Source organism: Scyliorhinus canicula, chromosome 5, assembly GCF_902713615.1.
Source record: "Scyliorhinus canicula chromosome 5, sScyCan1.1, whole genome shotgun sequence".
NCBI lineage: Eukaryota > Metazoa > Chordata > Chondrichthyes > Carcharhiniformes > Scyliorhinidae > Scyliorhinus > Scyliorhinus canicula.
In genome coordinates, this window is record NC_052150.1 from 170,798,073 (window position 1) to 170,814,363 (window position 16,291).

Consider the following 16,291-nt stretch of genomic DNA (forward strand, 5'->3'; position numbering starts at 1 on the left):
AGGACATAAGCAGCAGGCTTCTGAATGAGCTCAAGTCGATGAAAGGTAGAAAATGGGAGGCTGACCTGGAATGTGTTGAAATACTCATGTGTAAAGGTAACACAGGCACAGATGTGAGTTTTAGCAAAAGCTAAACTGAGACAGGACTGGAATAGGTGATATAATGGAAATGGTTATGTACTAATCTCACCGTCCCATTTCCCTCGATGCCCACAGAATAATTTAAACACAAGTGCAAGAAGAGGAAAATCTGTCCCAATATGTGAGAAATCTAGATTAACTTCTGTCAAGCTCAGAGGAGAAGTTAAAAGAAAATAAAAGAGGCAAAGAGAGAGTATGAGAAGAGACTGACAGCTAACAGAAAAGGAAATTTATTCTGCAGGCATATAAATAGTAAAAGAGCAATAAGAGGGATGGTATGGCCAGTTAGCTCAGATGGCTGAGTGTAGTACTTAGTAACAGTGATGGCCAGGGTTCAATTTCATAGCGATTGAGATAATACTTCGGGCCTGTTTCTTTTGATGTCCCATTGTGATATCATTGCATCATGGGAAGAACTGATTGAGATAGAGATGTGTGGAGTGCTACATTAACAACCTGTGTACACCAAGGATGCTACATGAAAAAAGGGAGAAGAGGATAGATGGGTTTGATCAGGGAGCAATTAGGGATCTTGAGAAAGAGGGCACAACTGAGGTATTATATGAATACTTCAAATCTCTATTTATCAAGTAAGAAAATGGTTCCAAGGTCATAGTGAAAGGGAAGGTTGTTGAGATATTGGGTTGGACTAACGTTGATAAAGAGGAGGAATCAGAAAAGCTGTCTATGCTTAAATTTGGTAAATTACCAGGATCAGGTGGGATACACTTGAGGATACTGAGAGAAGTAAGGGTGGAAAGTGTGGCGGTACTAGCCATCATTTTCCAATCATTCTTAGAAATAGCGCTAGTGCTTGAGGATTAGAAAATTGCAAATGTTACAACCTTGTTCGCAGGATAAACCCAGCAATGACAGGCCAGTTAGTTCAACGTCTGTGTTGTAAAAGTTTTTAGAAATGATTATACGGAACAAAATTAACAGTGACTTAGACAAGTGTAATTAAGGAAAGCCAGGGGCGGGCACGGTGGTGCAGTTGTTAGCGCTGCTGCCGTACAGCGCTGAGGACCTGGGTTTGCTCCCGGCCCCGGGTCACTGTCCATGTGGAGTCTGCATGGGTCTCATCCCTCCAACCCAAAGATGTGCGGGGTAGGTGGATTGGCCACACTAAATTGCCACTTAAAAGAAAATTTAAGAAAGCCAGCACTGGATTTGTAAAAGGTAAGTCATCTGTAACTAACTTAATCGAGGTTTTTTGAAACGGTAAAAGAGGGGGTTGATGAGTCAATTAATGCAGTTGATTGACTTCCAAAAGGCATTTAATAAAGTTCCACGTAATAGACTAGCCAATAGAGTTGAAGCCAATGGAATAAAAGGGAAAGTGGCAGCATGGATACAAAGTTTGCTGAGTCACAGGAAAAGTCGTCATATTAAATGATGGTGGGGACCTCATGGATATTAGGGCCACTGCTTTACTTGATATATATTAATAGTTGTTTGGTAGTACATAACTTGAGCATTACTAAAAAAGAGATAAAGCTATTTAAGCTTTTTGTATTGTATTCACATGATGACATTAGAGATCACATGAATTTGGAAACTCGCCGAATATGGGAAGGCAATGGCGTGGTGGGGGAGGCAATGACGTAGTGGAGGAGGCAATGGTGTAGTGGTATTTTCACTGGAGTAGTAATCCAGAGACCCAGGGTAATGCACTGGGGACTTGAGTTCAAATTCCGTCAGGGCAGATGGTGAAATTTGAATTTAATTAAAATTTGGCATTAAAAGTCTAATGATGACCATGAAACCATTGTTGATTGTCATAAAAACCTTTCTGGTTCACGAATATCCTTTGGGAAAGGAAATATGCCATTCCTACCTGGTGACTCCAGATCCACAGCTCTCGAACTGGTACCAAATGTGGGCAATAAATGCGAGCGACGTCCACATCCCATGAACGAATTTTTAAAAAATCAGCCATTCCAGAACCCAACGAACTAGAGTGGAAGCAAATAATCCCAAGTCCCAAAGGAAACTGCCTATGGAAAAGAGATTATGTACTGGAGTAGGAACGGGGCTTGAACCTATGACCTAAAAGCAAGAGTGCTACCATTGAGCCAAGGCTGACACTGCTGCCACCCTCTACATATTCGCAAGGCATTAAGCATTGAAGAATATATTGATTGATCACATTACCCCCAGTAGAGTATGTTGCTCAAAGAATCAGCAAGACAGCAGTAATAAGATGGGGCTCCTGACCTTAGAACCAATTCATTGATCTGTATTTTGAGCGTTTTCCAGCGTGAGGGAAACTGTGCTTTTAAAGTTTGTATTTTTTGAGGCATACCCTGCTTGAAAACAGAAATAGAAAAGGAAACAGAAAAGCACCTAAGCTACCCAATTTCTAAGGAAACAAAAATGAACAGATTCGGAAACCAAAACTCCGGACATCTGAACCGGGTTGAAAGATATAAAAGGATACAGATCAATGCAAGCTGTCAATAACAGCTGATGATGACTCCAATGTTGCAGAACAGGCAGGCTGAATAAGTCAGAGTCCAGATATAGTTGCTGCAGCTGTTTTATTACTTTAAGATATCATCGGAGGATCTATACCATCAAGATTGAGTTGAGCAAATTCTGCAGATGTGTGCCATTTGTGGTGAAGGCAGTGCTCGTGGAACTCAGATTGGTAATGTGCTGCTGAAGGCTGGGGATCAGACAAGCTTCGAGAAGGAGAGGAGCTGAAATCCATTGTAAGGAAGACAGAGTTTTGAAAGATTTGTAACTGAGTGTGATCACCAAAATATGAATGAACTGCTGGGCCAATTTGTAAAATCTATCTTAGCTGTATCAACCATTTTATGTGTAATTTATAGTTTATGATCAACCACAATTTTTATATTAATTAATGTTTGGCTTATACTGATTCTGGGTGTTAGAAAATAGGAGACTATCTATGAACAGTATTTACTGTTTGCTTTGCTTGACTCTTATATGGAAAACATTCTTCTGTTTTAAATTGGAATCTTATGACTTCATTCTTTTAGTAAATAACTGGGATTTTGGATTACTTCTATTTTTATAAAAGGTTAATGGTCTCTATCAAGAGCATAACTCTCTCTCTCAATTCTCTTCCCACACCTCGGGCAGATGAACATTTTGCTTATGACTTTCTCTGTAGCTTTTTTATTCATGGAGCAGATAGCTAACTGGAAGCGATAGCTTGAGGAGAGCTACCACACATCAAGCATAGCTGGTCAGGAGTCTATCCCACTAACCTTGGGTGCATTGGAAGGATTTTCAGATTGATAATCAATTGGTTGAGCCGTACTATGAACACACCTTCCTTGGCCATCAGAGACCGTAACACCAGGGATTGGATCCACATTTCATAGCTACTGCAGCACAAATATTTCATAAATTGTTTATTTTGTCTTTTATTAAAAATAAAAAGAAACAGTAATTTGCAGTAGCAGGCCTGACTGAAGATACAGTAGAGTTAATGCACAGCCAATCATAGTATCTCATCTGACTGTTTACATACAAGCTAAAAGGTGTGATTTTCTCCTCAGTCTCTATGAAGGTATAATTTTGATAGGGTGGGATTTTGAAAGGCCGTGGCAGTGATTTTCAGGGTCAATTTTATTTGGCTAATTTCATTGGGATTCCACATGGCAGTCGGGGGGGTGGGGGGGGGGGGGGGGGGGGGGCGGGGAACGGCTGCAGTGCTTGGAGGACTGCAACTTGGACAAGAGAGGCTGTGTTGTCTGTTCTGCGGGTAACTGCTCAACGTGGGGCCTTAGAATTTAAATCACCATTCCACCTGTGTAAAGGAACATGCAACGTTTCATGCTTGCAACCTTGCTGTAATGCAAATAATAGGAAATATATCATGTGACATGTGCTAATCATTTGCACCTTGCAACAATACATCCTCACATGCTTGGGTCGATAAATTGGATATTTTCCATGACCTTTTAATGGGAATCCCAATCTGGGACCAATCCTCAGCCAATATCTCACCCATCCACATAAATCGGAAGGAAATTCAGTCCCCTTATGTCTTTCCAGAAGCATTATCCCAAAGATGAAACACCTTTAAATGAGGGTGGTTAAGACTTGGTAACAAATTTGGTGAATGTTGATTTGATTGTGCTTACTTGCAATGTTTCAGATGTGAGTTTATCAGGCTCTTGCCCAGCTGCCACGGATTATGTCTGCCAAAATTCCAAATGTGTTGAGTCAGATCTCGTCTGTGACTACAAATCAGACTGTGCAGATGGATCAGATGAATTTGACTGTTGTAAGTAGAGTTACTATTCAAACCATTAATTTTATTCCCAGTTAATTTTCAATGTAACCTCATAGTTGGTCAAGCGAACAAGCATGATGCATTGATATAAATTATTTTTAGACACAGATGACTTATATCCTCCCCTGTTTGCTCTTTAGTAAGTCTTCCTGTTGTTCTGTAATGTGAATATACTTAGATATATTATGTGAACCATAACACCAGAACTCTCCTAAATAATCCAGCCACACTTTGAAGAAAAGCCATCAAGGCAATAACTTGTGACTACTGTCTTGCATGTCAAGTTTTCATTTGTGGCTATATAGAACATAGAACATAGAACACTACAGCGCAGTACGGGCCCTTCGGCCCTCGATGTTGCGCCGACCTGTGAAACCATCTGAAGCCTATCTGACCTACACTATTCCATTTTCATCCATATGTCTATCCAGTGACCACTTAAATGCCCTTAAAGTTGGCGAGTCTACTACTATTGCAGGCAGGGCGTTCCACACCCCTACTACTCTCTGAGTAAAGAAACTGCTTCTGACATCTGTCCTATATCTACCACCCCTCAATTTAAAGCTATGTCCCCTCGTGTTGGTCATCACCATCCGAGGAAAAAGACTCTCACTGTCCATCCTATCTAACCCTCTGACTATCTTATATGTCTCTATTAAGTCACCTCTCAGCCTTCTCCTCTCTAACGAAAACAACCTCAATTCCCTGAGCCTTTCCTCGTAAGACCTTCCCTCCATACCAGGCAACATCCTAGTAAATCTCCTCTGAACCCTTTCCAAAGCTTCCACATCCTTCCTATAATGTGGTGACCAGAACTGCACGCAGTACTCCAGGTGTGGCCGCACCAGAGTTATGTACAGCTGCAGCATGACCTTGTGGTTCCGAAACTCAATCCCCCTGCTTAAAAAGGCTAGCACACCATATGCCTTCTTAACAGCCCTATTAACCTGGGTGGCAACTTTCAGGGATTTATGTACCTGGATGCCGAGATCTCTCTGTTCATCTACACTACCAAGAATCTTGCCATTAGCCCAGTACTCTGCATTCCTGTTACTCCTTCCAAAGTGAACCACCTCACACTTTTCCGCATTAAACTCCATCTGCCACCTCTCAGCCCAGCTCTGCAGCTTATCTATGTCCCTCTGTATCCTATAACATCCTTCAGCACTATCCACAACTCCACCGACCTTCGTGTCATCCGCAAATTTACTAACCCATCCTTCTACACCCTCTTCCAGGTCATTTATAAAAATGACAAACAGCAGTGGCCCCAAAACAGATCCTTGCGGTACACCACTAGTAACTGAACTCCAGGATGAACATTTGCCATCAACCACCACCCTCTGTCTTCTTTCAGCTAGCCAATTACTGATCCAAACCGCTAAATCACCTTCAATTCCATACTTCCTTATTTTCTGCAATAGCCTACCGTGGGGAACCTTATCAAACGCCTTACTGAAATCCATATACACCACATCAACAGCTTTACCCTGATCCACCTGTTTGGTCACCTTCTCAAAAAACTCAATAAGGTTTGTGAGACATGACCTACCCTTCACAAAACCGTGTTGAGTATCGCTAATCAACTTGTTCTTTTCAAGATGATTATAAACCCTATCTCTTATAACCTTTTCCAACATTTTACCCACAACCGAAGTAAGGCTCACAGGTCTATAATTACCAGGGTTGTCTCTACTCCCCTTCTTGAACAAGGGGACAACATTTGCTATCCTCCAGTCTTCCGGCACTATTCCTGTCGACAAAGACGACATAAAGATCAAGGACAAAGGCTCTGCAATCTCCTCCCTGGCTTCCCAGAGAATCCTAGGATAAATCCCATCTGGCCCAGGGGACTTATCTATTTTGACATTTTCTAAAATTGCTAACACCTCCTCCTTTTGAACCTCAATTCCATCTAGCCTGGTTGACTGAACCTGAGTGTTCTCCTCGACAACATTGTCTTTCTCCAGTGTAAACACTGACGAAAAATATCCATTTAATGCTTCCCCTATCTCCTCTGATTCCACACACAACTTTCCACTACTATCCTTGATTGGCCCTAATCTTACTCGAGTCATTCTTTTGTTCCTGATATACCTATAGAAAGCCTTAGGGTTTTCCTTGATCCTATCCGCCAACGACTTTTCGTGTCCTCTCCTCGCTCTTCTTAACTCTCCCTTTAGGTCCTTCCTGGCTAACTTGTAACTCTCAAGTGCCCTAACTGAGCCTTCATGTCTCATCCTAACATAAGCCTTCTTCTTCCTCTTGACAAGTGCTTCAACTTCCTTAGTAAACCACGGCTCCCTTGCTCGACAACTTCCTCCCTGCCTGACAGGTACATACTTATCAAGGACACGCAGTAGCTGTTCCTTGAAAAAGCTCCACATTTCGATTGTACCCATCCCCTGCAGTTTCCTTCCCCATCCTATACCTCCTAAATCTTGCCGAATAGCATCATAATTGCCTTTCCCCCAGCTATAATTCTTGCCTTGCGGTATATACCTATCCCTGCCCATTGCTAAAGTAAACATAACCGAGTTGTGATCACTATCACCAAAGTGCTCACCTACATCTAAATCTAACACCTGGCCGGGTTCATTACCCAGTACCAAATCCAATGTGGCCTCGCCCCTTGTTGGCCTGTCTACATACTGTGTCAGAAAACCCTCCTGCACACACTGCACAAAAACTGACCCATCTATAGTACTCGAACTATAGTATTTCCAGTCAATATTTGGAAAGTTAAAGTCCCCCATAACAACTACCCTGTTACTCTCGCTCCTGTCAAGAATCATCTTTCCAATCCTTTCCTCTACATCTCTGGGACTATTCGGAGGTCTATAGACAACTCCCAACAGGGTGACCTCTCCTCTACTGTTCCTAACCTCGGCCCATACTGCCTCAGTAGACGAGTCCTCAAGCGTCCTTTCTACCGCCGTAATACTTTCCTTGATTAACAATGCCCCACCCCCCCCTCTTTTTCCATCTTCTCTGTTCTTACAGAAACATCTAAATCCTGGAACCTGCAACAACCATTCCTGTCCCTGCTCTACCCATGTCTCCGAAATTGCCACAACATCGAGATCCCAGGTACCAACCCATGCTGCAAGCTCACCCACCTTATTCCGGATGCTCCTGGCGTTGAAGTAGACACACTTCAAACCAGCATCCTGCTTGCCGGTGCCCTCTTTCGAACTTTTAACCCTATCCCTGACCTCACTACTCTCAACATCCTGTACACTGGGACTACAATTTAGGTTCCCATCCCCCTGCTGAATTAGTTTAAACCCCCCCGAAGAGCACTAGCAAATCTCCCCCCCAGGATATTGGTACCCCTCTGGTTCAGGTGAAGACCATCCTGTTTGTAGAGGTCCCACCTACCCCAGAATGAGCCCCAATTATCCAGGAAACCAAAACCCTCCCTCCTGCACCATCCCTGTAGCCACGTGTTCAACTCCTCTCTCTCCTTATTTCTCACTTCGCTAGCACGTGGCACGGGTAACAACCCAGAGATAACAACTCTGTTTGTTCTAGCTCTCAGCTTCCACCCTAGCTCCGTGAATTTCTGTCTCAAATCCCCATCCCCATCTCTCTTCCTACCTATGTCGTTGGTACCTATGTGGACCACGACTTGGGGCTGCTCCCCCTCCCCCTTAAGGATTCAATTTTGATTTTCAGACTATCTTTAAACATCATATGCTCCATTGACTCAACATCTGAATATGTGCTTCTGACATTGATGTGAAAAATATATGAAGGCAGTTTCAATTTCCGTGCACGAGGATCAATTACATATTCACATTTTATTGATGGCAGTTTCTAACTTTGATGAAGCCACCTCTCATGTACTTAAGTCATTACAATAGGAGAATATTGACTGTTTCTATTATAAAAAGATTTCTTCTTTTACTTTACAAGACTACATGATAGAATTCAATATATTCCTCTGCCAGGTTATAGACTTAAAGGATGTAATATTTCACTTTTTCACATTCTGAAGTAAAAGTTGCCATAGTCCCTGAGGATCATAGGCTGTCCTTTTTTGAAAGAGCACTGACTGGTGGTGATTTAACCTGAGGGTCACCACACCTCAGGCGAGAGGCAAGGTTGAGAAGGCGCGCCCTTCATGGATAACCTCAGCCGATTTCTGTCCTGGCTCACCTGACCCAGCAAATATTGAAAAATTGGATGGATGGTAGCATATATATAAAGGACCATTAGTTTGCAACCAGAGTCTGTAGATTTATTTTGCCCCCAACCCTTAAGTAGAGTCAACAAGCTGTCATGGTCCAATGTAATTGTATATTTATGGGCAGCACGGTAGCACACGTGGATAGCACTGTGGCTTCACAGTGCCAGGGTCCCAGGTTCGATTCCCCGCTGGGTCACTGTCTGTGCGGAGTCTGCACGTTCTCCCCGTGTCTGTCTGGGTTTCCTCCAGGTGCTCCGGTTTCCTCCCACTGTCCAAAGACATGCAGGTTAGGTGGATTGGCCATGCTAAATTGCCCTTAGTGTCCAAAAAGTTTAGGAGGGGTTATTGGGTTGTGGGGATAGGATGGAAGTGAGGGCTTAATGTGGGTCGGTGCAGACTCGATGGGCTGAGTGGCCTCCCTTTGCACTTTATGCTCTGGTTCTATTACAGTTTATATTGTAGCAAACTACAGATATTTCGAAAGCCAAGTTACACTGATGCATTTGGTGAAATAATTCCATAAGATATTGCGAAGGGAACTGGAGTTAACAAATGCAAGTTTGTCTTTGACCTCTATCCAAGATTCTTAATAAAGAAATAATAAATAATACCCAATTCATTTTTCTTATCTATGCTTGCTAATTAACATGCCCTTATTATAACCATGTTCCATAATTTCTACCCCAGAGTAGAGTTGCTTATGTTTTTCATTTCAAAATCCATCTTTATTCATTCCTCATTCATACGATGTGAACATAATTGGCAAGGCCAGTGTTTATTTTTCATATGCCAGCTGCTTAATTGACTGTTGTCATTCTCCCTGATACTCCATCAGCTGGTAAAATGGTTTGATAATGCTTGGAGATTTTGTAATATTACTAGATGTGACTTGTTCCATATTAATGAGTGGTGTGGACAAGTGGGGGTCTGGTGGAAACTTGGTTTAATTTTCTTTGCCTTGGTCATGCCTGTCCAAAGAGATTTGCTTGATTTGGCTCCCTTCAACTCTGAATTTGATGTGAGGTGATTGTCAGCTGTATGACTTCAATACTTACAAGTATCTGTTTGGGAAATCTTCTGTGACAGCTGTAAATTGGTGGAAACCGATTTGTTAAACGAATATGGGGAACAGGCAGGGAGATGGATTTGAGACCAGGAAGAGATCAGCCATGATCCGATTGAATGGCGGAGCAGGCTCGAAGGGCTGAATTACCTACGTCTGTTGCTAATTCCTATGTACCTATGCATGCACCTGGGCTTTCTGCCAATCTTCTGCCAAGATTATCGGAAGAATCCCTGCAAGGAAATTCACAATGATGCATTGCACCGAAAGCTGGCAGCTAGAGTTTTGTGGTCTTGCGTACTTCTTGCACACAAATAAATGGTGTGGTGTCAATCCTCAATACAATTTACTACAATGAGTTTTGTTTTTTGTTTCTTCAGCACAGTTTGTTAATATTCCAGGAAGCTGTAATTTTGATGGGCCAATTGGAAGTCCTTGGTTCACTAACTGTAACCTAATGCAAAAGAATGATGATGATTTTGACTGGACTATAGGAAGCAAAAGCATCACTGCAGGAACTGGTCCAGTAACTGATCACACCCCCGGTAAGTACATCTGCTTTATCGATCACAAAGCATCAGTGCAGAGTACCAAGTCACCCATTTCCGCCCCTGACCCCAGCGCTTTACTACTGAAACCCTCATCATGTTATCTCTAGACTTGACTATTCTATTGCATTCTTGGACAGTCTCTCACATTCTAACTTCTGTAAGCTTGAGGTCATCCAAAAGTCTACTGCCCATGTCTTGATTCATAGTCAATTCCATTCACTCATCACGACTGCGTGGCAAAATTTGGTTCCAACTCCATCTACAAGTTTGCTGACAACACGACCATAGTGGGTCAGAACTTGAACAACGATGAGCCTTAATACAGGTGGGAGGTAGGGAACCTAGTGGAGTGGTGCAACGACAACAATCTATCCCTCAATGTCAGCAATACTAAAGAGCTGATCATTGACTTCAGGAAGCAAAGCACTGTACACACCCCTGTCTGCATCAAAGACCCCTCCCACCTGGCTTACGCACTCTTCCAACTTCTTCCATCAGGCAGGAGATACATGCACAATCAGATTCAAAAACAGCTTCTTCCCACTGTTGCCAGACTCTGAACTGACCCTCTTATGGACTGATCTGATTAATACTACATTTCTGTATGCTTCACCCGATGTCGGTGTCTATGTACTTACATTATGTACCTTGTGTTGCCCTATTATGTTTTTTCTTTTTCTTTTATTTTCTTTTCATGTACTAAATGATCTGTTTGAGCTGCTCACAGAAAAATACTTTTCACTGTACCTCGGTACATGTGTCAATAAACAAATCCAAATCCATGTTCTCGCTAACCTACCATCGTTCCCAACAATGCCTCAATTTTAACATTTTCATTCTTGTTTTCAAATCCCTCCAGGGCCTCAGCCCTCTCTACCTCTGTAATCTCCCACAGTCCTACATCCTCTGCGGTATCTGTGTTCCCCTAATTCCAATCCCTTCAGCATCCCCGATTTTAGTTGTTCCAATTTGGTGACCTATCTAGGCCCAAGTTCTGGAATGCCTGCTGTTAACAACTCCATCTCTCTACCTCATTTCCTCCATGAAAACACTCCTTAGAACCTACTTCTACAACCAAGCTTTGATCATCTGTCCTAACATTTCCTTATGTGCCTGTGTGTCATATTTCATTTTGTGGGGCGGCATGTGGCGCAGTTGTTAGCACTAGGACTGTAGCGCTGAGGACCCGAGTTTGGATCCTGGCCCTGGGTCACTGTCCGTGTGGAATTTGCATATTCTCCCCATGTCCGTGTCGGTTTCACCCCCACAACCGAAAAGTTGTGTTAGGTGGATTGGCCACACTAAATTGCCCCTTAATTGGAAAAACAATAATTGGGTACTTTAAATTTATTGAAAAAAAGAAAATATTTAATTTCATGATCTCTGAAAGACCTTGGGACATTTTATTACTCTGTGTTATGTAAATAATAATTATTGGCATTTGAAGGGAATTATGTATTTGTAAAGTATTATTCATTAGAAAGTGAAGAGTAATCCATTTTAACACATCATTTTCTGCAATTAACTTTTGTTTAAAATAAAAGCAAATCAATTTCGAAGCATTTTATGTTTACTTTTCATATCCAATTATTGATGACTATTCAACTATTGTTGAATGCAAAGTGGCTTTTCCTTATTCCATGGTTGAGGTTTGGTTTCCTTCTTAGTGATAAGTGCACTGACCAACATTTTAAAGAACCAATTCCATCATTTTGCGATGCTGGCTGGACAACTGGCAAGCAGGCCTTCGGCTATTGTTTTTCATTTCATATGAAGAGTCATACAGTAACAGGGTTGGATTTTCCCCTTGGAGACAGGATACAGGAGTAGTGTCACTTCTGGGACAGAAACCACTTCTGGGGGGACCTGAGTTTCGGTTTTCCTGCCCTCATTTGGGGTGGAAGCAGATTTCCTGCCCAATTACAGCTAGTGGGGGCAGGAATTGGGACAGGTTTCTGACACCCACCGCAACCATTAAAGGTAGAAGGAGCAGAACACCTTGTCATGTCGCAAGGCCTTTAGCAAATGGGAGGCAGTGGAGTAATGGTAGTGTTGCTGGACTAGTAATCCAGGGACACAGGGTAATGCTCTGGGGACCTGGGTTCAAATCCCACCATGGGAATGCCACCATGGAAGATGGTGAAATTTGAATTAATAAAAATCTGGAGTTAAAATGGTGACCATGAAACCATTGTCAATTGTCTTAAAAACCCATCTGGTTCACCAACATCCATTAGGACATTAAGTGACTCCAGAGCCACAAAAGTGTGGTTGACTCATAAGTGCCCAGCCAGCGATTCCCACTAACCATGAACAAATTTTTAAAACTCACTCTACCTGCGGCACCATCTGACCGCTTCAGGCACTGGAGTGCCAGTGCCCTTCGAACCCACAATGCCCCATCAGCTGTGATCCTGATATGTTGTGCAATAGCAGTAAGCAGGGTATCTGCCATCTGGGTTATACACCATCGGTGAGTTGCCGCAGAGATTCCCAGCTGTGACCATCCTTCTCGAGATTCACAGTCTCCTTTGGCACAGGTCCACTGTCCTGTAGGTATCTTTGACTCTCCCCATATAGGTCCTTTGGTCAAGGCACTGCCCAATGCTCAGCCTTTCCTGTGCAGGCTGCTGCATCTCATCTCAATTGACCTAAATTTCTGAGGATGAAGGATCAATTTCCATCAGCACTCTTCCTGAAATGGAACTTTGTAAGCCCTTTAAATGTGAAATACCATTTTTACTTCCCTTTTGAAACCCTTCTCACCTCCGCAGCACATCACTGCCTCCATGTAATTGGTCTGACACCAGACAGCTGCTGTGGTCTTGCCACCTGGCTGAAAATGTAAAGAAAAACTTCCTGGAGCTGGGCTCTTAATCAGCCCAACTTGATGTATATTAGTTCCTCTCTGGGAACAAGCCTGTACTAAAGCCCAGCCCCTCATCAGGCAGCACGGTAGCATTGTGGTTAGCACAATTGCTTCACAGCTCCAGGGTCCCAAGTTTGATTCTGGCTTGGGTCACTGTCTGTGTGCAGTCTGCACATCCTCCCCGTGTGTGCGTGGGTTTCCTCCGGGTGCTCCGGTTTCCTCCCACAGTCCAAAGATGTGCAGGTTAGGTGGATTGGCCATGATAAATTGCCCTTAGTGTCCAAAGTTGCCCTTAGTGTTGGGTGGGATTACTGGGTTATGGGACAGGGTGGAGGTGTGGACCTTGGGTAGGGTGCTCTTTCCAAGAGCCAGTGCAGACTCGATGGGCCGAATGGCCTCCTTCTGCACTGTAAATTCTATGATTATCTTGGCCTTGGGAAAATTTGTGAGGGCAAAAATGGAGATTCGGGGACATTTTACTTTCAGTCCCCGCTCCATTTCCAACCTATCGGGATCCAGACAATCTGTCCAATGGAGTCATTTATTGCATAAAAGGAGGCCATATGGCCCATCAAATCCATGCTAATTCTCTGCAGGGAAAACAGTTAGTCACATTATTCACTGTATCCCCATGGCCTCCGCCATCCTTGTGAGCAATGAGCGGCAGGTCCTTACCACTCGCTGCGTGAGAAAGCTCTGTCTCATAAATCCCCTGCACCTTACATGGAGATAGACGTGAAACATAGAATCCTGACAATGCAGAAGGAGGCCATTCGGCTCATTCAGTCTGCACCTACCCTCTGAAAGAGCACCCTATCTAGTTAGCACTGGGACTGCGGCGCTGAGGACCCGGTTTGAATCCCAGCCCTGGGTCACTGTCCGTGTGGAGTTTGCACATTCTCCCTGTGTCTGCGTGGGTTTCACCCCACAACCCAAAGATGAGCAGGTTAGGTGGATTGGCCATGCTAAATTGCCCCTTAATTGGGAAAAAAAAGTAATTGGGCACTCTAAATTTATTTTTTTTAAAAGATCTGTGTCATTAAGTAAAATGTGCCTCTTCCTTATTACTTCTGCTAAAATGCATCACCTCCCACTTCTCTTAACTAAATTCCATCTACCACTGGCCTGCCCATTCTGCTAGGCTATCCCGTGTCCGATTGCAGTCAATTTGTACCATTCCCACTGTTTGCCGTTCTTCCAAGTTTTGTCTCATTGGCAAATTTTTCAATTTTGCTCAGCATTCCAATCTCCAAGTCATTTATATATATCAAAAAAGAGCAGTGGTCCCAGCACTGAACCTTGGGGAACACCACTGTCCACCATCCTCGACTTTGAAAGACAAAAATATTGCCATTCTGTCCTTTTTTTATCTGTACTTACAGTGACCCTCCTATTTCATGAGTATCAATTTTGTTAACCAGCCTTTTATGTGATACTTTGTCAAATGTTTACTCATACTCCATACAAACAGCATTCATTCAACTTTCTCTGTCACTTCTTCAAAAACTTCAGCTAAATTAGTGAAGCACCTTCCAAATCCACAACCACTGCCATCTAGAAGGACAAGGGCAGCATATATATATATATATATATGGAAACACCACCACCTGGAAGTTCTCCTCCAAGCCACTCACCACCCTAACTTGGAAATGTGTCACCGTTCCTTCACTGTTACTGGATCAAAATCCTGACTCTCCTTCCCTTACAGCATTGTGGGTGTGCCTGCACCTTCTGGTGGCAGCTCACTGCCACCTTCTCAAGTGCAATTATAAATGAGCAGTGAATATTAGCCTCGCCAGTGATGCCCACCTCCTTTGTTCATTCTCTTCATCATTTGTTGCCTTTTCTGTGCAGCAGATCCTTTTTATTCTCCTCCAAGCCCACATTTCAAAGCTATTTAGCAAGTTTGTTTCCGTAAGATCTAAGTCTCACATCCATAAAGAATGACAGTCCAAATCAAACTCTTTACGAGTTCCTTCTTGAGTTGTTTATTCAGCTTTCCGGTTAGAAACTGTCTATTCTTACTTAATACAGTCTTTCCTATCACTAATCTTGTTATTTCTATGATGCGCCTTCCAGCTGCAGAATGCTTCCTAAGTACTTGAGTTCTTGCAATATGGTTTGAGGTGAGAAACAGGCTTTGCGCGCTTTTGGGCGGGCCTTGAACTTGGTTCCAATTAATTGGACCGCATCTTGATCATTCCTATGGATCTCCTCCAATAAAGGGGTGGGTGCCTTGATTGCTGGGCGTGTCCTAGGTGGACGTTGGCCTGCTTTGTTCTAGCCTCCTCTGGTGCCGGGGTATCTGCCTTAGTATCGTTTACCTAAATGTTACACTTTTGTCCCCGGAAATGGCTCATTAGTATGGTAATGGCTTTGCAGTATTGGTCTTGTCAGGGAGCTACAGCTCCAATCAACAGACAAACCTTGCACCTGCTTGCTTTCTCAGCATTGTCCATTTTCCCTGCATTCTTTGCAAAGTGTCCATTTTGTAATCGGGACGTGGCTACCCCTGGTGGCTACAGGACGATAGTAACATTTAAGGGGCATCTGGACAAATACATGAATAGGATGGGAATAGAGGGATATGGACCCAGAAAGTGTAGAAGATTTTAGTTTAGACAAGCAGCATGGTCGGCACGGGCTTGGAGGGCTGAAGGGCCTGTTCCTGTGCTGTACTTTTCTTTGTTCTTTGTTTGCTCTTTGTTTGAACGACTTCAGAGGTACATTGACAAGTTGGCTAAATGGGAAGTTGGCAGATGAATTTTAATGCAGCGAAATGTGAGGTAATGCATTTTGGTCGGAGAAACATGGGGAGACAATATAGGCTGTATGGTACAACTTTGAGGGGAGTACAGGAGCAGAGGGTTCTCGGGGTTCAAATGCATAATTCTCTGAAGGTGGCTAGGCAAGTTGAAACAGTTGATAAGAAGGCTTAATAGCATCCTTGGTTTACAAATAGAGGCATACGGCGCGATCTTCCAGCCATGCTGCACCAGAAAAGCAGCTTGCCACGGCGCAGCGTGGCCGATTAAAGCCGTGATACTCTGCTCCCGGGATCTACCCAATTTGCAGCGCCTTGCAAGATTCAATGCAATCTCGCAAGGCATTGTAAGGGGAATTCAGCCCACAATAGTTTCTGGCAAATCTGCATATTAGAGCGAGGCAGTAAGCCTTACTCTAATGTGCAGATTCCCAAGGA

General features: G+C 43.3%; 1 protein-coding gene across 1 annotated transcript in view; it reads left to right on the forward strand.

Annotated features, from left to right (window-relative positions):
- The window catches only part of malrd1 (MAM and LDL receptor class A domain containing 1), a 499,008-nt gene that overhangs the window by 343,131 nt on the left and 139,586 nt on the right, over positions 1 to 16,291 (forward strand). The window contains exons 29-30 of the mRNA XM_038796452.1: positions 4,277 to 4,405; positions 10,050 to 10,214. Coding sequence (XP_038652380.1) covers positions 4,277 to 4,405; positions 10,050 to 10,214 — 294 coding nt within the window. The remainder of the gene's footprint in view (positions 1 to 4,276; positions 4,406 to 10,049; positions 10,215 to 16,291) is intronic.